Raw genomic sequence first — 23,650 nt, 5'->3', positions numbered from 1 at the left:
TGGTATGGGATAACTTGCAACGGTGCTGGAAGAGTAACAGTGATAGACCTAACCCTTTCAAAGCTTAAGTGCTGGGCTCAACCAACTGAATTTCTCCTCTTTTCAATATCTAGTCCGTCTTGATCTCAGGGCGAGTGGATTGTATGGAACCATCCCAGACGCCATTGGTACGCTTTCCAAACTTGCCCATCTTGATCTATCTTCATACAGTTATCACTTCAATTATCTCCAAGGGGAAATCCCTCCTACTATAGGTAAGTTGAGCAGCCTCATCACTCTCTCCCTCTATGGCAATTAAAATCAGCGGCTCGATACCCACACAAATGGGGAATTTGAGAAATCTAACTCGGTTGGAGCTAGGATATAATTCACTTTCAGGTTCAATACCCACACAGATGGGGAATTTGAGAAATCTAACTCAGTTGGACCTAGGATTTAACTTGCTTTCAGGTTCAATACCTACGCCAATGGGGAATCTTAAGAATCTCCAAATATTGGACCTGAGTTCAAATATGTTTACTGGTTCAATCCCTATGGAAATTGGAGATATGGAACAATTGGTGCAGCTTAATCTCAACCACAAGCTAAATGGTTCAATACCTGCACAGTTGGGGAAACTCAATTTTACTGAACACATGGATTTCGGCTACAATGATCTAGAGGGTGTCGTTCCAGACCAAATAGCTTGTAAATTTTCACATGAAGCATGGAATAACAAAGGTTTGTGTAATGATTATTCGGGTACCATATGTAAATGCAGAGAGAAAGGGCTGTACGAAATGCACAACGCTCCCATTGCCATTATACTATCTCTATGTAGCATCATACTTCTTGTACTTCTTCTTCTTGTTGTCTGGTTCATCCTCTCCCGGCAAGCAAAGTCCCTAAATTTCACCATTGATACAAGAACATCACAAAATGGAGATTTGTTTTCCATATGGAACTTTGATGGGACAGTTGCATTTAATGACATCATGGAAGCAAGAGAAGATTTTGATATCAAATATTACATTGGTACAGGAGGTTGTGGGAGTGTTTACGTGGCAATGCTACCTACAGGGAAAATAGTAGCTGTTAAAAAGTTTCATCGCCGAGAAGTTGAAGAGAAAGTTTATGAGAAGAGCTTCACTAATGAGATACATGTATTAACAACAATTCGGCATTGGAACATTGTGAAACTTTACAGGTTTTGTTCCCAACCAAGGGGCACCTTTTTAGTTTATGAATACATAGATAGGGTAATCTTAGCTTATGTACTTGGAATTGAAGCAGAGGCCGTGGAATTAGATTGGAGAAAACGTTTAAATGTCATCAAAGGGGTCGCTCAAGCTTTGTCTTACTTGCATCATGACTGTACGCCACCAATTATTCATCGGGACATATCAAGCAATAATGTATTGTTGGATGCAGATCTCGAGCCTCATGTCTCCGACTTTGGGACTGCTAAATTTCTAAACCTTGATTCGTCCAACCGCACTGTACTTGTAGGAACACATGGATATATTGCTCCAGGTAAGTAACAATATACTCATATTTTTTCCATAGCTTATAACTCTAAGATTGTTGATACTGATTTTGAACCATTCAATCATTTTTTTACTCTTTAAAAAAGAAATTCATGCTTCGTTTAGTTGCAAGGAAAATGCAAATATTTACCTAAGAACCAAAATATATTTTACATGAAAAGTTATTCTTAGTGTTTATTAGTTGTAAGAGAAATGCAAATATTGGATTAGAAAGTAATATTTTGTACAGGAAATGCAAATATTATCCTTCACTTGGCTTCCTTTCCCTTTCCCACTTCCCCTGCAACCAAAATGGAGCTTCAAGAAGTCATCCTGCGAAAGACTTGAGATCCATATACATTTTAGGTGCGACTCAGAAGCCATCCAGAACTAATGTGGAGTTGGCCCCAGGCCCACCTAGTTGAACCTATAATTAATTGGTTCAATATTAGCTGCCCAACTTTAATCCAATAGAATTATTGGCCAAGAAGTCTTTCTTAGCAGTGACTGTGGGCTGCTATGAATTATCTCGTTCAGGATTTTTTTTTTTTTTTTTTTTTTTTGGGTTTGTAAACTCGGTTAGGCTCAAGTGCCCACAAACTTTATAATGCATATTGTTTGCTACTTTTTCTTGATTTTCATTAATTTTCGTCTTAGTTATGTATTATTGGGTTGAGGGCTGGGCCGGCTTGAAAAAATATTGCTTTATATGGTATACATACTTATTTGAATGTTCATAAGATTGTATGACGAAGCTGAATTTGTTGTTTTTTTCCCTTTTCAGAGCTCGCCTATACCATGGTTGTGACTGAAAAATGTGGTGTTTATAGCTTTGGGGTGTTGGCACTAGAAACAATTATGGGAAGGCATCCTGGTGAACTCATCTCTTCATTACAATTGCCAAATGCAAAAAACATAGTACTAGAGGATGTGTTAGACCCACGTCTCCCACCACCAACACAATTGGTAGCACAAGATTTGATATTTTCATTGACGCTTGCAATTTCATGCTTGGGCACCAATCCAAAATCTCGTCCAACTATACAATACATATCTCAGGAACTAGGAAGTCCTATGAACCGTCATCAAAATCCTTTTGCATAATGTCATTGTGGTCATTAGGGAACCTCGAAATAAAATCAGATTCATAAAGTTTCATGGACATGGATCTATATTGCTATGGTTTCTTGTATTAATTAGTGTATTGTTAGGTTTTTTTCTTAAATGTGGGTTTCTTAAGTTGTACCTTTATAAGCACTTTGTTGCCTAAATTACAAAATTAAAGGAATAATATTAATAATCATCCATGGAACTTGATCTTTAGGATGTATTATAGTATACTGCAACCAATATGCCATCATAAAGTCTTGTACAAATAGTTATTTGGGAAAAGGCTGGGCACACCGCCGGTGTATCATAAGCTAGCACCCATTGTGTCTATCTCTCTCTCTCTCTCTCCCCCCCCCTCCTTTGAAATGTCCCATACCTCTCGTGTATGTTATCCCATCTTATGCCCCATTGGTGCCACCCACTAGTTTACTGCATATGGGCGGGTTGCCTATCCCTCTCCCTAGTTATATTATCCCTTCTCAAAAAACATTATCATTTTCTACCAAGAATGCTTCTATTACTAACCAGATGATGATGATGATGATTTTTTTTTTTTTTTTTTTTTTTTTGTGAATGAAAAATGCATTAAAAAGGAAAAGAGATATATACAGGACTACCCAAAAAAGGGTCAACGGGAAAGAAATCCCACCAAGGAAAACATTACAAGAAGTAGATTACAATAACCGAATCTGTAAACCCCATGAAGAAACAATATGATTGTTCATCTCGTTGTTTGGGCAAGAAGACTGAATGTGGTTGACCTTTGATTTAATCTCAATATCGAAATTATGAGATTGCTACTTTTTGATTAACTTTATAATCTAAATCGTTTGCTACTTTTTCCTTATTTTCATTAATTTTCTACTTACTTCCGCTAAGTCAAGTATTATTTCAAGGATCAATTTGTGGTCTGCCACCCCCCAGGCTTACCGGTTCAAGGGTTGGGCGGGTCGGTTTGAAAAATATTGTTTTATATGGTATACATACTTATGAATTCATTTTGATCTCCACCCCCCCCTCCCACATGCTATCTCGTTGCAAATATTACATATTTCTCGAATTGGTACTCATTGAATCTGAATGTTCATAAGATTATACGAAGAAGCTGAATTTGTTCTTTTTTCTTTTTTCCCCTTTTCAAGGCTTGTTTTATACAATAACTGTGACTAAAAAATGCAATGTTTTTAGTTTTGGGGTATTGACATTAGAAATAATTATGGGAATGCATCCTGGTGTCGCTTTATTATCATTGCCAAATGCAAAAGACATAATATTGGAGGATTTGATAGACCCACGTTTCCCACCACCAACACAATTGGTAGCTCAAGGTCTAACTTTCTCAGTGATACTTGCAATTGCATGTTTGCACACCAATCCAAAATCTCGTCCAAATATACAATACATGTCTCAGAATCTAGGAAGTCCAAATCCTTCTACATAGTTTCATTGTGATCATTAGGTAGCCTCGAAATAAAATCAGGCTCATGTAGTTTCATTGACATGAATCTTATATTGCTGAAGTATTATTTTCTTGTATTAATTACTTATCCGCAGAAATGACTTATGGATCGATCATTCTGGATCGGCTAAAACTGGGATATGCCTTCTGATCCCAATTTTTGAAACCATGGATGAACCGCCAAGCCCTAATTCTTAGTTTAAATGTTGTGTTAGCAAACCATCATCTGAGGGTCTGAGATTCTAATAGAAGCTTTCTTAAGACAAAGACAAATAGAGTGTTCAGGGTTTTAAGAATCAGAGGTTGATCCAAATCCGAGTTGGCTAAGCCCGATATGGATTCTCCCTTATCTGACTCAGGCTATTACTGTATGGAAATGCCTGAAATATGCCGATTCCAAGGCCAATTTGATCCGATCCAAGTTGATTCTAATATAATTTAGATCGGAACCAATCTAGAACGATACGGATTCCGATTCCAGTTTTTCATGGATCATCATTGAAAAAAGCTTCAAGTGGATCACCACTTGGACATGGCCATTTCTATAGAATCTAAGTTGTGGCACCGCCAGTGCATGATTCAATGTGGAACCTACTTGCAGTAAATATAAACTCGCTTTATTACTCTTTAACAGTGAAACCCAATCTATTATCTGTGCGAGGCAGAGGGATTAAATAAGATGACAGTGTTATTTATAGCGACTGAGACAAAGACCAGAGAAATTAACGAAAATCACAATTATGAGGATCAATAATTCCGGATAAGTATGAAATATAGAGAACCGGATTAAACAGGCCGGACGGTTAGACCATTCGGCTGTTGTGCCCAAGTGTTCTAAAGCCCAGTCCGTCTCTTAACAATGTCAGTTGAAAAATGCTCCTACAACTACATGTGTGTGTCATGTGGCTTTGAGCCTTTAAGAGGTCCACTGTTACATCACTTAATAGCAAGTAGGGTTTTAAAAAGTTGGAATTGGATCGGCGGAATCGCCCCATTCGAATTGAAATTGGGCGGAGCCCAATCCTGATCATGATGTCAAGTCAATTCAAATTGATCTCTCTGATGTGTATAAAATTAGTTCATCATTGGATGATCAACATGTAATATATAATCCAATCAAAGCGGAAGATTGAGGTGAAAGCTGTTGTAACCCAATGAGACTCGTACTCTCTCACTGTTTGACTGTCATAGTGACATAGGACTTTCCTTTTTTCAGTTCTCACGAGGAATCAGACTTTTCCACCAGTTTTCATATAAATAGAAAGGTGGGTACAAGGCAAATACGACATTTGTTACTGTCTTAATTGCTTCTCTCAGATCCCAACTCATACTATTGTTGTTTAGAGTTCTGACTTGAATATTGAAGAGTCTACTTCGGAGTCCGCTTCGACCCTTTCTCTAACTCAACTCTTGGTCTTTGGTGTGTAGGTCTCCCTCCGACGTGACAATTCAGATTCCAGCAGCAACACTCTCCATACTGTTTTTCTAAGGTTATTCCACCTGATCTGACTGTCACATATTCGAAAATAGGGGCAAGAGTAACAATTCCAACTGCATGAGCCATTGTGTTGCTGCTCACAAAGACCCTAATTAGCTGCAATGTTGCATCATTGACCAACAAACTTTTCTTCAACCTTTCACCTTCTTGTCTTTTTAATTCTTTGTTACCCAACATAGGCAGTAAGACCACAATGTCGTTCTCTCCAAACTCACGATTCTACTACAGATGTATATGGATAGTTGAAAATCTATATTCATATCCATATGGTAAAAATGTTTTCGAAAACTATCTAAATTCATTTGTAAGCTAATCGAATTTGGATATGGAAAGTGTTATATTCAATCTGTTTAAAGCTCCACCTAGGCACTACCTGTCTGCAAAATTTGAACCCCATATGATCTATCAGGTTGTTAGCATTTCAAGTGATTGTTAGAAAATAATCTTTGGGGTGGAACTCTGATCTCAAACCATATAGTGAAACTCGAACACGATATAACAATTAATTGAGAAGATTGGGTATAACTTGCACCATTTGTATGTTGGAGATGATTTCGATGTAGTTCGTCACGATCTTCTCCTCTTTGGTTCTGGATCTTCCACATCTCCTCAGATCTCCTTTTGCTCTCTTTTGTAGTAAAGTGGGGAAGAATAAAATGAGGGTTGCGGGGACCCAAAACATAATATATATAATACTATCCTGATCCCAAACCCTAAACCACAATGGGCATATCCCTAAACTAAAGAGTGAACCAAACCGATCTGTGCAACTTGATTCTCAGCAACTAATCTATCTAAATAATTAATTAAGCCCATAATTCTTACAAATGTATAAGAACAATAGAACATCTCTGTATTAAATATGATATTACATATTTAATAACTTTAAGAGTAATTACTCCCCCCCCCCTCACCTCAATTATGCTCTAATGAATAATGATAGACCCTACCCTTGCATATTGAGTAATTACTCTCCCCTCTCCTAAAATCAAAAGATTCTATCAACCGTACTCATTCCTCATTCCGTGAAAAAACATTGTTAAGTGATGAGTTTAGCATATTCAATTAAACCCCAAAATGCTCTTATGTATATAATATTTCAATAATACCCCCTAATAACAAGTGAGTAAATTAAAAGAGAATTTCCAGAAAATCTCCTTCTTCCTTCGTTCCAACACTTCAACGGTAACCAGAGCTTGGTAGCCAAAATCCATGGCTGCCGCCAACGAAGTGATTCGATCTTACCAATCCAGGGAGGGATGCCACTACTCAAGTGATTCCAATATTCCATGACAAGTCCAGAACCTGTAACTCTTTGCAATTCAGTAACCACATGGGGATTTGGCCTTTAAGAGCACAGTTCTCAAAGTTGTTTGTTTGACAAAGAAAGAAAGGAAAGCGAACCGTGCTTTCCAAAATCAGTAGGGACCAGACCAGAGAGGCTATTCTTAGCAAGGCTCAAGGTTTTCAACTCTACACATCTGGACTGAGTCGCAGGAAGTGTACCAATGAAAATGATTTGTGGCAAGATCAAGTGACCTCAGATGAGGCATTCGGTGAAACCCTTAATATAAATAGGCTCCCTTAGAGAATTGTTCCTAAGGTCAAGCACTTGAAGTTTGGAGCCGAGTGCTAGAGTAGAAGGCAATGGCCCAGAGCAGGAATTGGAGTGCGCAATTAACAGTTCTAGTTTCGTGAGAATCCCAAAAAAAAAAGTTTGGAAGGGGACCCAAAAATTGGTTTCCAGAAATAGTAAAAAGTTTTAAGATTGGAAAGCTTATTGATTCTTGTTTGAGTTTAAAGAAGTAGAAGAGAAGAGATCAGAGAAGAGAAGAACACAATAACGTTTTTAATGTGGTTCGATTTCACTGGAAACCTACGTCCACAGATCTTGTATTTTTCCACACTATTAGCCTTCATCTCTCCTCTCTATATATAGATTATTAGAGATAGGTTTGATGAGGTTACAATGGTTAATCTCATGAGATGGATAAGTACAGCAGGTCTTATAGTTAGGATGAACTTGGTCATGATCCTTGAGCTTGGAGGAGTTTGATTTTAACTCAACAACTGCAGCAGCCTCGTACGTTGAAGTAGGGGTAACATCTGTGATGCTCTTATCCTTTGATCGGTTGAGCTCTTCAGGATTAGGTGATAATCCTTTGTGCGTGGTGGTGCTCTTATCCGTTAAGTCGTGGGACTCTTCTGGAGTAGTTGATAAGGAGAAGAGATTATCCTCATCTCTAACACGCCCCCGCAAGTTCAAGGGTGGTAGAACCTTGAGCTTGGAACTGAGATAGCTGAACCGCTGCCTTGATAGTGCCTTGGTCAAAATATCTGCGATCTGGTCCTTGGTGGAGATGAACCGGACATCAAGATCTCCCTTCGCAACTTTATCTCTGACAAAATGGAAGTCAATTTCTCCATGTTTGGTACGGGCATGGAACACCGGGTTTGCCATCAGGTAGGTGGCGCCTACATTATCGCACCATAGAATGGGTGCATGGCTCATGTAAAGCCTAGTTCACTCATTAAAGATTGCAACCAAGTGAGTTCTGCTGCGGCATTTGCTACAGCCATGTATTCGGATTCAGTGCTGGAGCGTGCAACTGTGGCCTATTTTCTTGAACCCCAAGATATTAGGTTGGTGCCATGATAGATGGCATAGCCACCGGTTGATTTCCTGTCATTAGGGCATCCAGCCCAGTTAGCATCAGAGTAGGCATATAGTTGCAGAGTCTGTTGAGGCTGAAGATACAATCCATGATCAATGGTAGATTTAAGATAGCGCAATATCCGTTTAACAGCAGCCCAATGATCAGTGGTAGGCCGTTGCATAAATTGGCATACTTTGTTAACTGCAAAAGCTATGTCTGGCCGAGTCAAGGTTGCATACTGCAGTCCTCCTACAACACCGCGATAAAGAGTGGGATCTTCCATTGGTGTCCCCGCTTCCTTTGATAGGGAGTGGGTGGTGGCTATTGGTGTAGAGATCGGTTTACACCCAATCATGTTGGTACGATCAAGAAGATCAAGTATATACCGGCGTTGAGAGAGCTGCAGCCCAGTACTTTGTCTTTCCACACTAATTCCCAAAAAGTAGTGAAGTTGCCCTAGGTCCTTGATGGCAAAGGTGGCGGCAAGTGTGGCAAGAAAGCCTGCAATAAATGTGGTGTTATTGCTTGTGAGGACGATATCATCAACATAGACCAATAAGAACATAGTAGTGCCGGCCGAGTTGTAGAAAAACAGTGATGTGTCTGTTTTGGAGTCTTTGAAGCCAAAATCTTGAAGAAACATACTTAGTCATTCAAACCAGGCCCGTGGAGCCTATTTTAGACCATAGATGGACTTATGAAGTTTGCAGACATGATTGGGATATTGTAAATCTGTAAATCCCTGTGGTTGGGTCATGTACACCTCTTCCTGTAAAACACCATGTAGAAAGGCATTTTGTACGTCAAGTTGTCGGATTACCCATCCTTTGGAAACAGCCAGAGATAGAATAAGCTGAATTATAGTTGGCTTAACAACAGGACTGAAGGTTTCTATATAGTCCAGACCCTCTTGTTGATGGAATCCTTTGGCCACTAAGCGAGCTTTGAATCGCTCTATAGCCCCATCGGCTAGGCGTTTGACCCTGTATACCCACTTACACCCTACTACATTCATTATGGGTTGGTAGGGAACTAGAGTCCAGGTCCCATTGCGAATGATAGCATTAAATTCCTTGTCCATTGCATGACGCCAATTGGGATCCTTGGTGGCAGTTGTGTAGCACGTTGGTTCCATTGAGTGAGCCACAGATTCGGTTAACAGGGAGATGGGTAGAGGATGGCTGGTTGTGAGCAGGATTTTGGGCCGCCTTGTGCCATCACGGGTCCTAGTAACCATAGGATGTCGTGGAGCTGGTGCTTGTGATGGAGCAGGTGGAGAGGGCGGTGGTACCAAGGGTAATGGTTCCACGGTATTGGTGGAATGTGTTGGAGCCTCGGTTCCTACAGGTGGTGCTATTTGAGGAGTTGTAGTGGCAGTAGGTGAGCGTGGCGGTGGTGTTGGACCAGTTGGTGGAGTGGTCTCTTGATGGCCTAATGGAAATAGAGGAAGTAGTGGTGGAGGACCTAGAATGGAGGAGGGAGGAGAGGGTATGCGAACCTTATCCGTAGCCTCCTTGAATGGAAACCGGTCCTCATCAAACACAATATGCCTAGATATGATAATTCCCCTGGTGCGCATATTGAGGCAAGTATACCCTCTGTGCTGGGAGCTATAGCCCAGAAAGGCATGAAGCTCAGACCTATAGTCAAGTTTATGCTTATTAAATGGCCGTAATAACGGGTAACATGCTGCACCAAAGACTTTCAAAGTCATATAATCCAGTTGGGTCCCAAATAGTTTGAATAAAGGGTAAACATTCCCAAGCACAACAGTAGGCAATCTGTTAATTAAAAATGCAGCAGTAGTAAATGCATAGTGCCAGTAATTTTTAGGAATGCTGGCATGAGATAAAAGAGCCAGCCCTGTCTCAACAATATGGCGATGGCGTCGCTCAACTGAACCATTCTGTTCATGTGCGTGTGGGCAAGATATCCGGTGTTCAATGCCATTTGCATCTAGGAAGTGAGATACAGAGCGGTACTCACCTCCCCAATCACTGTGCAGCCGCTTAATTTTCCTGTCAAACAAGTTCTCAACAAGTAACTTGAACTTGGTAAATACAGGCAATACATCAGATTTTTGTACTATCGGAAAGAGCCATATAAATTTACTAAAATCATCAAGGAAATGAACATAATATCGATGTCCATCTGAAGAGGGTATGGGAGAAGGGCCCCATACATCAGAATAAATAAGATCCAATGGTCCAAATGACCTGTGAGCAGATGAATAAAATGGAAGTTTATGGCTTTTGCCTTGTTGACAAACATTACAAATATTAAACTCCGTTTTAGTACTAATAGGTAAATTAAAATGACTGGTAATCTGACGAACAAGGCATAGAGCAGGGTGCCCTAGCCTGTTATGCCATTGATTCAACGATGTCCTTTCACCAATGAACGCCTGTGGATTCCTCGCAGCCTTATTTAGTGTGAACTGGTACAACCCATCCTTAGTGATGCCCTGAAGGAGGCACTTCCCCGTGCATCGATCCTTTATAAAGAAACGGTCAGGATGAAATTCAAATAGAACATTATTATCCTTGGTAAACTGAGAAACAGAAAGCAAGTTTCTTGTAATGTTAGGCACATGCAATATTTTAGGAAGAATCAAATCTTTGGGTGAAGAAATTATTTGAGTGGAGCCTGTGTGAAGAATTTTCAAACCTGAGCCATTTCCGACTTGAACCTGATCTGTGCCAGTGTACTCTGTTGATAAGCTTAAGTTGTCCATGTCAGCAGTGATGTGATTTGTTGCACCAGAATCAGGAAACCAAGTATTGTCAGTTGCAACTGTTCTATTATAATCAACATTATTTGCAGCCAGTGGGGAAGCACCCTAACTGGACTGGTAGGCATGATTAAAGCATTGGCGACAATCAAGAGCTTTGTGGCCAACACAGTTACAAACTTGGCATATAACCTGATTTTTAGAGTGGGGCTATGGAGCTGCTGCCCCTTGATTTGGTTGACGGGGACAGCCAGATTTGTATCCTCCACGACCATTCCGGCCACCCCGATATGGGAACCTGCCACCACGAGGGGTGGAGGCACCAAGATTGGATCGCCCACCTTTATTATCAGCAGTAGTAACAGTGTTTACTGTGATATTTGTTTCGGATTTTTGGGCATCAAGAAGTTTGATTTCTTGTATAAGGATCATGCCACGTAGGTCAGGGTATGAGATCACATCAGTGCGGGTGGTGATCGAAGTCACAAAGTCCTTATATTCTGAACCTAAACCAGCAAGAGTGTAGAGACATAGATCCTCATTACCTACAGGCTTACCAGCGGCTGCAAGTAGATCGGTGATTGATTTAACTTTCAACAAATATTCCTGTATTGTAGAGGATCCTCGTTTGGTTGTCTGCAACTGATATCGAAGCTGCAACACTCGAGCACTTGACAGACTATTGTAGGAGCTTTCGAGCGCGCTCCAAACTTCATGTGATGTTGTGCACCCAATGATTTGAGTATGTACAGGTTTAGATAGTGATGAGATTAACCAACTCATGATAAGCTGATCTTGTCGCTACCAAGTGATGTAAGCTGGATTAAGTAGTGGTGTGTCTGTAGATGCTTCAGTCCCCTGTTGATCTGTAGGAGACGTATTTGCTGTAGCGAGAAGATATTGAGGTGGGCAAGTGGAGACACCAGTGACCAAGTCATATAGGTCATATCCTCTAAGAAGAGGGGTGAACTGTGACTTCCATAATAGGTAGTTTGAATCTGTTAATTTTATAGCAATGACATGATTGAGAGATGGAAATTGAGAGAAAGATGAGGAAGCCAAGCCAATAGTGGAAAGATTACTAGCAAAGCCCAAAGAACCCTGGTCGAATGATACCATGTTTGAGTTTAAAGAAGTAGAAGAGAAGAGATCAGAGAAGAGAAGAACACAATAATGTTTTTAATGTGGTTCGGTTTCACTGGAAACCTACGTCCACAGATCTTGTATTTTTCCACACTATTAGCCTTCATCTCTCCTCTCTATATATAGATTATTAGAGATAGGTTTGATGAGGTTACAATGGTTAATCTCATGAGATGGATAAGTACAGCAGGTCTTATAGTTAGGATGAACTTGGTCATGATCCTTAAGCTTGGAGGAGTTTGATTTTAACTCAACAACTGCAGCAGCCTTGTACGTTGAAGTATGGATAACATCTGTGATGCTCTTATCCTTTGATCGGTTGAGCTGTTCAGGATTAGGTGATAATCCTTTGTGCGTGGTGGTGCTCTTATCCGTTAAGCCGTGGGACTCTTCTAGAGTAGTTGATAAGGAGAAGAGATTATCCTTATCTCTAACACTTGCTCAACTGACCAGAGAATTTATTGGCGGCCATTAAAAGCTGCTCCAAAGATGATAACCAAACCAGGGTTTCTGGGAGATGACCTGAAAGTGAGTTGAAATCGATATGAAACTGTTGAAGAGACGCACTGCAGTTGTCTAAACCATTCATCAAGAGCAAACCTGAGAAATTCTTCTTTTCTTCTCCGTTCAGAACCCCATTTTGTTTTTTTTTTTGGTTAACTGCTCACAGCCGCTGTCCAGCAACCGTCTCTTTCCCGCCTTCTTCTTCTTTTTCTTCTTCTTCTTCTCCATACACCCTAACTGAACCCATCTCTCCACTAAACTTCAAAACCCATCTCTCTTTCTCTTCCATTAACCAAATCTCCATCATCATCGTGACCCACTCTCTTTCCAAAACCCCAAAAAACAAAACCCATCTTCCTCATTTCACCTCAACTCAGACGATTTGTAGTTCGCACAGGGGGAATCGAAGCACATAATGGATAGTTTTAACCTAAATGGTGGAAATCGAAGAGAAATGTGAGTGAGAGAATATGAGTTGCAGGTCTTGAATGGATTCAGATCCTCTACTGCCAAGCAGAGACCTGCCATCGTTTTGCCTAGATCTATGAGAGTGACACGTGGCCTTATTACAATCCAACGGTTACTCTTAAGAACAATTTAAAAGTCAACTATATGTCTATATCTGATTTATTCTCTGATCAAACCCAAGCCGACCAGCCCAATAGACCAAAACCGACCGGTCAGTTTGAGTTTCAAAACAAAATATAACCTAGGTTTCGACTCCTCTCGTCTTCTTCCTCTCACGCACTGAAACAGGGATTTTGCTATGGAGCGAATTAACTGAAACTCAAAAATAATGGATCGTCTTCTTCCTCTCGTCTCCTTATTTGATTTGAATCAGTTCTTCGTCTCTCTCTGTCTCCTTCATTATTATCTACAGTTACTGTCAATTGAGTCAATCTTGTTTAAGTGATTCTTACTCTCAGTAACTCAAAATCAAATATTCCAAGAAATGGAAAGATTAGAAAACACGAAGATCTGACCATGTGACCATTCAAACAATATTTTAAGAAAGAGGGTCAGATCTAATTTAAACGGATTTGGTAAATATAGAAGAGAAAAACACCAAAACCAACAACTCAAACCTGCCTGTTCTAAAAATCTCACTCTCTCCCTCTTCCTCTGCCTAATTTCTGCCTACTTCAACTAATGGGCTTTAAAATTTTTCTGTAATTACATAATTTCATTTTTGGATTTAGAGATGTTGACAGATAATCACATAGGAACCTTCATCATCGTTGGCTGGCAACGCTTGTCGGATGAAATTTTTAATCGAATTCCCGAAAACTTGAAAACTTTTTTGGAACCCTTATGATTTTCATCCAATACAGTAGCTTTTGTTTAAGAAAGAAACGACATTCTAATTCTGTATTTTTTTTAAACCTGTTTAATCATTTGTGAAAAACCTCAAATGCAGATTATCGAGTTAGGTGCGTCTGCAAATAAACTGGTGAGACTAAAAGAGCAGGGGGAGGAGTATGTAGCTCAGATCATGGAGGAATTGGATCCAGAAGGGCTTGGTTATATCGAGGTGGGATCCCTGGATTCAGTGCATGAGAGGAAGAAGACGAGAAGAGTCGAACGATTTCCCCTTTTCTCCATCGCAATCAAAATTGTTTTGAAACCGAACTGGTTTGGTCTTTTGTGGTCTGCCTGACTAGTCCGTCTTGCTTTGATGAGAAAAACCAAGTTTCACAAACAACTTTTGAAATATTTTAAAAATGATCGTTCAATCATCATATGTCCACGTGCCAATCCCATTAACAACGGCAGAACGATGGCAAGTCTCTGCTTGGCAGTAGAGGATCTTAATCCGATCTGGATTACCTCATCCAAAGTTGTAGGTCTTGAATATAAGCACGGCCAAGTTGGGTTCATCGGTTCATTCGTTGAAACCAAAGGTATAGGGAGCTGAGGGTATTATTGTCCTTTTATTTGCATTTTTAACACCGTCAATCAAAAGGGGTGTGATAGAGTAATTACTCAATATACAGGGGTAGGGTCTATCATTAGGGCATAATCGAGGGGAGGAGACTAATTTACTCTAACTTTAATCTTAGAAAAATCAACTTTGCAGGTAGGGATGTAAATGGATATTCATAAATCCGTATTCGATCCGTGTCGTATCCGTTTAGGAGAATCCGAATCCGTCCGAAATTAATCGGATACGAATATAATAATCCCCCTATCCGATCCATTATTATCCGATTTACTTAGCAGTCCGACGGTAATAAAATATCTAAAATATAACTTTGTGTTTGTCTATCCTTTTAAGTTACCTTATTGAATTTTGTTATCTTATTTTTATAAATTTATAAGTTAAGATAATGCGATACATGGAATTACATATCTATTAAAAAATCAAAAATAAAAAACGTAAGAGAATAAAAGATTAAGAAGAGTAGAAGAAATGGTAGTTACTGAACTCTCAAGTCTCAAACCTAACCCTTATCATAAAAATGGTAAATATGTCAACGGATAGTCGAAAAATCGTATTCAATCCCTATTCATATCCATTTAGGAGAACCTGTATTCAAAAAATCATTATTCGAAAATTATTTGAATCCGTCCGAAAACTGATAAGATATTATCCGAATCCGTCCGAACATAATTGGATACGAATATAATCATGCCACTATTCGACCAAATTCGATCTATTTACATCCCTATTCGCAGCTTCTCATATACCACTTTTTTATATTCGATGTGTTTTTTTTCCCTTTAAATGAAGCTTTCAATAATTCGTAGGTTCTCATATTCTATGAGCATTTTCAATTTCTCATCCCTAAGTTTTCTCCGATTTAGTGCCAGCTTTTTTTCCTTTAAGTTTTCGTTAACCTAACGGTGAGAGCTTCTCTTTTTTTTTTTGGTAAAGACGGTGAGAGCTTCTTTTAGGAAAAGGATTTTATGCAGCCTTGAACGACAGCAAAATCAGGGGTTAGGTAATCATTTCACAGGTGGGCCCTACATGTAAAATGATCCAATCCAGATCGTCTATGGTCCAGTTGCTTGTATTAGTCTGCGCGACATAAACTGGGCCGCACATGCAATGATCGCCTTACCCCCTACCCAACGCTTTGCCCGTGTGGGGGTAAGGCGATCATCACACGTATGGTCGTGTCACGTCGCACAGGCTGCTACGGGCAGCTGGATCGTGAGATCTGGATCCAAAATGACTACCTCCCCCTCAGTATTTGGGGTAGTTTAGGTGCAGCACTGTGCAGCTCCCGCCACAGCTGCACAAGAGTCCCTTCTTCTATACATTTTGTTTTTTGGTAAGAGAGCTTCTATACATGGATGCCTATTACGATGAAGAGCATGTGATTTACATTTACAAACGTTAAGCGCGAGTCCCGCCAAATAATTACCTCGTACTGAGCTACAAACCAACAATAGTCAATTAGTCAACAATTTCCATGAATCGGACGGCTTAACTACCGAGCGCACGCTTCTTAGGGTGCAATCGTGCTTTTCTACATTGTAGAGCCGGCAGTAGCTAAAGGCCTGAGCACAAGCGCAAAGCTTCGTGTCCATCAAATAGTTCAATACAGCTAAGCTCCTTGGACTTCGTGGACCTTACGACCGCCGCCCCTATCAAACAAAGATTCATACTCGCACACTAACACGGTGCCCCGTGGATCATAATCTTCAGTCCAGATTCCAGACTGGGCCTTCCGAATTCAGAATGTGATATTGGAACTCACATCTTTAGATATACACTAAATACACCCCTACGTGGCGCCTCTAAATCATCTCGCCGCGTTCACCGGAGAACCATATGAAGGCTACTGCCACGTGCCCGCCAGAGTCGTCGGTTGGCTCTGTTCCCGGTCAAAAGCAAACCCAACCCCGTTTTATGTGCCACTTCTCTTCAGTTTCTCGAGTCTCATCTAGTCATCTCCCACCACCAGTCCCGTTCATATCTCGTTAGCCGTAACAGCAGCCAGAATCGACGTCTCTGCATAAAACCCCCGGAAGGTGAGCTAATACGGGGGTCGAGACACCATTCTTTCCGGTAAAATTCGCCGGAAATCCACAGAGGATTGCTAGGGAGAATATATAGTCTCTGATGCTTCAATCATCGGAAGCCCCGCATCACCTGCAATTGCAGTCCCTCAAAAGACCCAAAACCCCAGACTCCGCAGACCGAAAGAAAGCAACTCTCTATTTGATCCACGTTTACATCTCTACCCACCCCAAGGCGTGGCTCATCTTCAGCATTTTGATACTGCAGCTCCTTCTACTCTTCATGGTTCATTCCCTCCCCGCGTCTGTCTCTCTCCGTCATTTCTCCCTTCCCAGAAACCCTGTCATCAACAATAGTTCCTCCGGAGATCCATGCAGCTCCGGGAAGGTCTACGTTTACGATCTCCCTCCCATGTTCAACAGCGAACTCTCCAGTAGCTGTCAGGACTTGAACCCTTGGAACTCCCGCTGTGACGTGCTCTCCAACGGGGGATTTGGCCGGAGAGCGATTGGGCTTGACGGAATTGTTCCAAAAAGTCTGATTCCTGCGTGGTACTGGACTGACCAGTTCGCGTCGGAAATCATCTTCCACAATCGCATTTTGGGGCACCGGTGTCGGACTCTTGACCCGAGCTCGGCCTCTGCGTTCTACCTTCCTTTCTACGCTGGACTCGCCGTCGGTAAGTATCTCTGGTCCCATTCCACCACTCACGACCGTGACTTCCATTGCGAGATGCTGCTCAATTGGGTCCGTGACCAACCATTCTGGAACCGATCCAACGGTTGGGATCATTTCATGATGATGGGCCGTATCACTTGGGATTTCCGTCGCTCTAACGACGGCGATTGGGGTTCCAGCTGCATCTACCTGCCGGCTATGAGGAACATCACGCGTCTCCTCATCGAGCGGAACCCTTGGGATTACTTCGACGTTGGTGTGCCCTACCCAACCGGGTTCCACCCCAGAACCGAGTCGGACGTACGACATTGGCAGGATTTCGTGAGGTCACGCAACCGCACAACCCTCTTCTGCTTTGCTGGAGCAGCGCGTCTGGCTTTCAAGAACGACTTCCGGGGGATCCTTTTACAACAATGTCGTGACGAGTCGGACTCGTGTCGCGCCCTGGACTGTGCCGGGTCGCGTTGCTCGAACGGTTCCTCGGCGATCCTGGAGATGTTCTTGAACTCGGATTTCTGCTTGCAACCGAGGGGTGATAGCTTCACGAGACGATCCATATTCGATTGTATGGTTGCCGGTTCGATCCCAGTCTTCTTCTGGAAGAGAACGGCTTACTACCAGTATGAGTGGTTCTTGCCTGGTGAACCTATGAGTTACTCTGTGTTTATGGACCGTAACGAGGTGAAGAATGGAACCTCCATTAAAAGGGTTCTTGAGAGGTTTAGCAGAGAAGAAGTGAGGAGAATGAGAGAGACTATAATCGATTACATACCAAAATTTGTGTATGCTGAACCGAAGGAGGGGTTGGGGGGTATTAAAGATGCGTTTGATGTTGCCATTGATGGAGTCTTGAGACGATTTAGGGAGCAATGGAGGTATAAGTGGTAAGAATTAATAATGGAAGGGAATGGTTCCGCAGAGAATGGGGAAGTCTGGAAGATTTCCATCAGACAAATAGAGATAGATAGAGTCTCAGATTGATTTGTGCACAGAGGAGCTGAGGCCTGACGGAGCTCTGCTGCAAAATTGGTTTTTTTTTTTTTTTTTTTCTGAATTTACTATTTATTTCACGTGGATTTTTTTTTTTTTCTTCCAACTTTCATATTTAAATTCCGAGTTATAGTTTGTATATAACATAAGGTGGATGGAATTTATGTACCAATATTTATAATGATTGAATTGCAGGGATGGGCTAAATTAATTTAGCATTGGATGGATCTGTTTATCCGTTTCTTCTTTTAATTCTATTTTTAGCAAGAATTTTTTCATGGATGGACGAAAACAAAAACTAGTTGTAAAATTTTAGGCTGTGTTTGATTTGCATTCTTGGCATCAACATGGGGAGTATACTTTTATTGGGCATCATCTGAAGAAGGACGCTTAATGTCATACTCACTGTATTAAAAAGGGCTTAAAAGGAGTGATGACTTCAATCCTTATATTAGTTAGGTATTTGATTGATACACCAAAAGCTCCAGAGTTGATGGAATACACTAGATCAAATCCTCATTGGCTCAATCTAGTGTTCATACACTAGATCAAATCTTCATTGGCATATAACATGGCATCACACTTTCGCATTCGTTGTTCTCGGCAATTCTCATTCTGGCAATAGGTAGTCTTTTTCAAGCTGTTTCACTCTGTCTCAGGATTTCTACCTGGCAATAGGTAGCCTTTTCTTGACAATTTTCACTTTACTCTAGGTATTCCTCTCCGAGGTAGTCTTTTCCGTGACTCAAACTCATAATATAATGTTCGGCTCTGATACCAAATATTAGATATTTGATCGATACATTAAAAACTCCAGAGTTGATGGAACGCATTAAATCAAATTCTTAAATCTATCTCATATTAGACTGACCCAATCTAATGCTAATACACTAGATCAAACCCCATTAAATATATAACAGAATCGAGACTATCTTAATCGTCCTAGGCCTGAGCAACCTTTTACTTACAATAGTTCGAAATAGCTTTCTTGAGCATGATCGAAAGGATCAGATAGAAATATCGGATGGAAGAAAAATTCTCTTTTCATCGTGGGTGGAGGAAATTCGAGTCCTACTTTATAATATTCGATGATAATGATGTATTTTTGGTTTGGTGTTTGGTGGCTTTAGCTAGAAGGGGGACCCAAAGCTTTCTTTCGAGGGTCCATCATGTCCTCTCATGTAAGTAACGGATATGATTCAGTCTAGAGTATGGACGGATCCCAACAAGAAAAGTTAAAGCGGGCATCAATTGGGGCTAGCTTTCCAAGTGTTTCTTGTTACCACTTGTCCCATACTCCATACTCAACACATATAATTAGAGAAAGAATCTCTGCTATTAATGGCTGAGAGCTTCTGTTTGTGGCATTCCATTGGTCACTTGTGGGTTCATAATTTAGGTCAGATATAAATTATAATGTGACCAATACACTTCGGGATTTCACTTTGGAGAATTCCAAGTTTAAAAAAAACCCTTCAAGTGAAAAATCATTTTTCCTGAAAGATCAATCAAGACTCAAGAATGAGAGAGAGAGATCCTTGGTCCCCTCATCCCTCACTTTTTTGTAGGTGAGCTGAATTCAATTTTTTACTACTTTAAATAAAAAGGGCAGATGTGCAATAAGGGTTGGGGGGGGGGGGGGGTTTTGCGAAACATGGATTTAGGTATCGGACCGTTTGTAATGGGCGATTCGGATTGATATCAACACAAAGTGATCTTGATACTTGAGCGATCCCATATCGGTGAAATGGTGATCCGGACCGTCCATATTGGTGTTATATCGATTTTCAAAGGACCTGATAGAAATGAGATTTTAGAGAGAATTCTTTTCTTTTATTTATTTTTTTGGTAAGAGGCAAACTTATTTATTGATTCCTGTCAGGCACAAGGCATCCAAAATACAGACATCAGATAACCAAGGAGAGGAGATATGCCAAACTACCTCACAAGAACAAGCCAGGCCTTTCCAAGCCAGGGAGTCAACTACGCTGTTAATCTCTCTGGAAATAAAAGAAAAAGAACAATTCTAAAGCAAGAGGCTAAGTAGGAGATGTCCTTGATAATGGGAAGAATCCCAATAGTTGGAGTTTTGTGCTGCTGGAGGTAGTCCACGATCTCCTTGCAGTCCGTTTCTACTTGTAAAAAATCCATGCCTTCAAAGATACCGTATAGCAGGCCTCGTCTGATTGCTAGGGCTTCCCCTTGAAGAGCAGAAGAGATAGTGACTGGAGCTGAGAGAGCCATGACCATCTCGCCTTTGTCATTGCGAAAAATACAGCCAATACCCCCTTGTCCTTTGTTGAAAGAAGCATCTGTGTTGAGCTTTATATATGGAGAAGTAGGGGGGGACCAGCGTTGCTACAGTGTAGGAGAGGCAGGGGAGGGTCAATAGTTTTGGCCTCCATCTTAGCAAAAATGCTGTTGAATTCATGGTAAAGAGATTCGGCTTGTCTGATAACGTCTTTGAAATACCTTGGAAGATGAGGTCATTTATGGCTTTCCAGAGAGAATTTAGAAGAAGGGAAAGACGTGTGAGACAAAGTGAATTGAGGGGAGAGAAAAGGGGGAAAAGGAATCCCAAGCTAAAGATCCGAATCCTCTCTAAGGAGGAGATCACCCAATGAGGCATCCAATAGATGAGTTGGCTTGCACAATGATACCCCCCCCCCCCCCCCCGGTTTCGTTCGCCCCCTAGGGGGATGTTATCCACTCATAGAGATGGTCTTGACTCTTGAGAATGGATGTGCAGGTGAACATATATATATCTTTGAACCAATCACATGTTTATTTTGTTTCCATAAATACCCCTCCTCCCCTTGTAAATGGTAAAAATAGGACAAATGATTGTCTCTCATATGTATGTGCAGAGGAAAGGCCAGGCCGATCTCTTCCTTATGGATTGGTCTTCCGATCTTTCAAGTTTTTAACCAATCAAATCTTCTACATCTCGGTGCACTTCCAGCCAGCCCAGCCGTCGGATACTCATTGAGCACTCATTGGACGAAATCTTTTACTTGCCGGTGCATGTTCAGCCAACCCAACTGTCAAATGCGATCTCCTTATTGAAGAGGATCCCAATCCACCAAGTTACTGTATGCAACATGTTGCCGAGCTGTCAAAATTTCTTTTTTTTTTTTTTAGGTCCTTTGGTGTAAGACCTACACTGGCCAGACAAGGGAAATAACTACTACTGCTATATATCAAGAAAGGCAGGGGATGGAGGGTCGAGCCTTTGACCTTTTCTGGACTTACACAAGACTCAACTGTCAAAATTTCATCGATAATAATAGGCAATGGAACTTAATTTTGTTGCACAACTTTACCAACGTCACTGCTCTCAGAAATCATTAAAGTTAGGCTCACAATAGCAACTGCTGATGACTTTTTCGTTCCATTTACCAAATCTGCTGCTTATCATTTGAGGAGCCATCATGTGCCTATCTCTGCAACGGTCATGGAATCTCAAGATTCACTCTAAAGTTCAAAACATTAATGTGAAGATTAACATCAGCCTAAGGTTGGGCTGGGCCTTCACACCTTGAGTTGGGCTTTGGTTCTATAAAACCAGAGCCCAGTTGCACCCCTACACCCCCAATGAACTGTTTTTGGAAGTGTGGGCCCAAAACTTGTGAACATGTTATCCATGTCTTCAACCATTCACGAGTTAAATGTCAAACCAATACGACACTACCTTGTGTCGCATAATGTTTTCGGAAATTGTTTGAATATATACATAAGAACTACATGGTGACCACCAAAATAGATAGGGCAAATTTCACGGATACACCCTATAATTATTCGAAAAGGCAAGTACATCCTAAATTTTGCAAAAATGTCAATCTTTCCCCTAACGTTAAGCAAGGTTACCCCAAAATTAAAATGTCGATGTTACCCTCTTCTTCTTCTCCTTCTGCTGTTTCTTCCGCCGCAGCCACCACCACCACCACCACCACCACCGCCACCCCCTCCAGCCCTCCTTCTCTTCTTCCCCTCGGTCAAGACATCTTCTGGTAAGCCCAAAGGGCAATTGAATTTCTCATACAAGTTCGCCGACAAAATTACAGCCCCGGCATCGACCGTATCGAAGGGAGATGAACCTGTCACCGCTGGGAAAAGTGTGGCGTACCCGCCACCTTGGTCTGGCGGTGGTTGTTATCCATATCCGCCGCATCCGGTGGCAGGGTATGGGTATCTCATCAATCTTTTTACTCGAATCAAAGCTTGGGGTAGCTTCATCACTAAATTTCCTCAGATTTTCATGATTGAGATGGGTCGAAGGATCTGAACTGATTGGGTGTGCCAAAGAGTGGAATTTCGAGATAGGCAGATCGAAAATCTCCAATTTAGGAGTTGATATGGGGCCAGAAACAAATCCAGATCAAATAGTTGAGGAGGGTTTGAGAACAAATGAAGGATTGGATTTAACACCTCCGTCGGCACCCGGAGGAGGAGCGCCGCCGCCACCACCACCACAGCCCTCCGCCTCAGCAGGTCATCCAGAGGAAGAACCCTATAACGTCATGTTACCTTTTATTTAATCATCTTCTTCTCTCTTCTTCAGTTTTCTTACCGTCATCTGCTCCGGCTCCGGCTCCGGCAACCAGTACCAGCGGCCTTCCTCAGCCTTCCTTAGCCACGTTGATTCCATCCCAAACCCATTTGCCCACCTCTCACATCCTCTCTTTATCCTGACAAGAAGAGAAAATTATATACAGTAGATCAAAACAATAACCTACAATGATTTATTCCTTCTTCGCATTCGAGCTCCCCATACCTCATATCTGCCTCTCCGACCTGAGAAAGCCAGATGAAAACCCCTGGCCAAATCCATATCATACATAGCTCCTCTGTTTGCATCTGAGAACGTCTCATACGTCTCTTGTACTTCAATAAATCTCTTGGTGTGCTCTTCCATCCTTTCAGGCGGGGACACATCGGGATGATACTTCATTTGCCCACCTCTCACTTCCTCAGGGGAGCAAGAGAAGGAGGGGTGGCGGTGGTAAGGGTATAATAGGAAGTTCACCTTATGGTAAGGGTAATTTCACCATTATAAAAGAGTTAGCAACCACTTAGCAGTATAGATCTAACGGAGTGGATTAAGTTAAAATAAAAATATAAAATAAGGGTAGTTTATGATATTTTTGCAAAATTTAGGATGTACTTGCCTTTTCGAATAGTTATAGTATCCGCGAAATTTGCCCAAATAGATATTTAACTTACCCATGATACTCCCATTTTTTCGATCGTTTGAATGACCAAATCATACTCCTATTTAGCTTAACAAGGTATCTCTGTGGGAATATCCCCCACACCATTTGTAGAGGATGATTCTTCTATATTCTTTATTTTTAGTTTTTATTTTTTTGGCGGGGGGAGAGTGTGGTTTGAAAGAACCTTGGAAGGCA

The 23,650-nt window shown here is 41.2% G+C and overlaps 2 protein-coding genes across 3 annotated transcripts; both read left to right on the top strand.

The window, feature by feature from the left end:
* Positions 1-323: 323 nt before the first annotated feature.
* On the top strand, positions 324-2,609 carry LOC122654583 (probable leucine-rich repeat receptor-like protein kinase At1g35710). Its single transcript, XM_043848747.1, has 2 exons — positions 324-1,512; positions 2,290-2,609. Exons 1-2 carry the CDS (start codon positions 324-326, stop codon positions 2,607-2,609), a joined length of 1,509 nt encoding a protein of 502 aa, XP_043704682.1.
* Positions 2,610-11,580: 8,971 nt separating this feature from the next.
* LOC122649936 (xyloglucan galactosyltransferase XLT2-like) lies at positions 11,581-18,211 on the top strand. 2 transcript variants are annotated; one of them, XM_043843205.1, is made up of 2 exons: positions 11,581-11,591; positions 16,658-18,211. In XM_043843205.1, exon 2 carries the CDS (start codon positions 16,677-16,679, stop codon positions 18,138-18,140), a length of 1,464 nt encoding a protein of 487 aa, XP_043699140.1. In that variant the 5' UTR covers positions 11,581-11,591; positions 16,658-16,676; the 3' UTR covers positions 18,141-18,211. The 2 variants fall into 2 exon arrangements, with proteins under 2 accessions (XP_043699140.1, XP_043699146.1); XM_043843211.1 differs by lacking the exon at positions 11,581-11,591 and having other exon boundaries at positions 16,625-16,682; positions 16,731-18,211.
* Positions 18,212-23,650: the final 5,439 nt, after the last annotated feature.

The sequence above is a fragment of the Telopea speciosissima genome, chromosome 1 (assembly GCF_018873765.1).
Source record: "Telopea speciosissima isolate NSW1024214 ecotype Mountain lineage chromosome 1, Tspe_v1, whole genome shotgun sequence".
NCBI lineage: Eukaryota > Viridiplantae > Streptophyta > Magnoliopsida > Proteales > Proteaceae > Telopea > Telopea speciosissima.
Note: the sequence above shows the minus strand (reverse complement) of the source record. Positions and strands in the feature narration are given on the sequence as shown.

Excerpts from the sequence above, each read along its gene's own strand:
- LOC122649936 (XM_043843205.1), top strand. The coding sequence starts at position 16,677 with ATGCTTCAATCATCGGAAGCCCCGCATCACCTGCAATTGCAGTCCCTC.
- LOC122654583 (XM_043848747.1), top strand. The coding sequence starts at position 324 with ATGGGGAATTTGAGAAATCTAACTCGGTTGGAGCTAGGATATAATTCA. Across the intron at positions 1,513-2,289 it reads ACATGGATATATTGCTCCAG|AGCTCGCCTATACCATGGTT; the intron begins GTAAGTAACAAT and ends TTCCCTTTTCAG.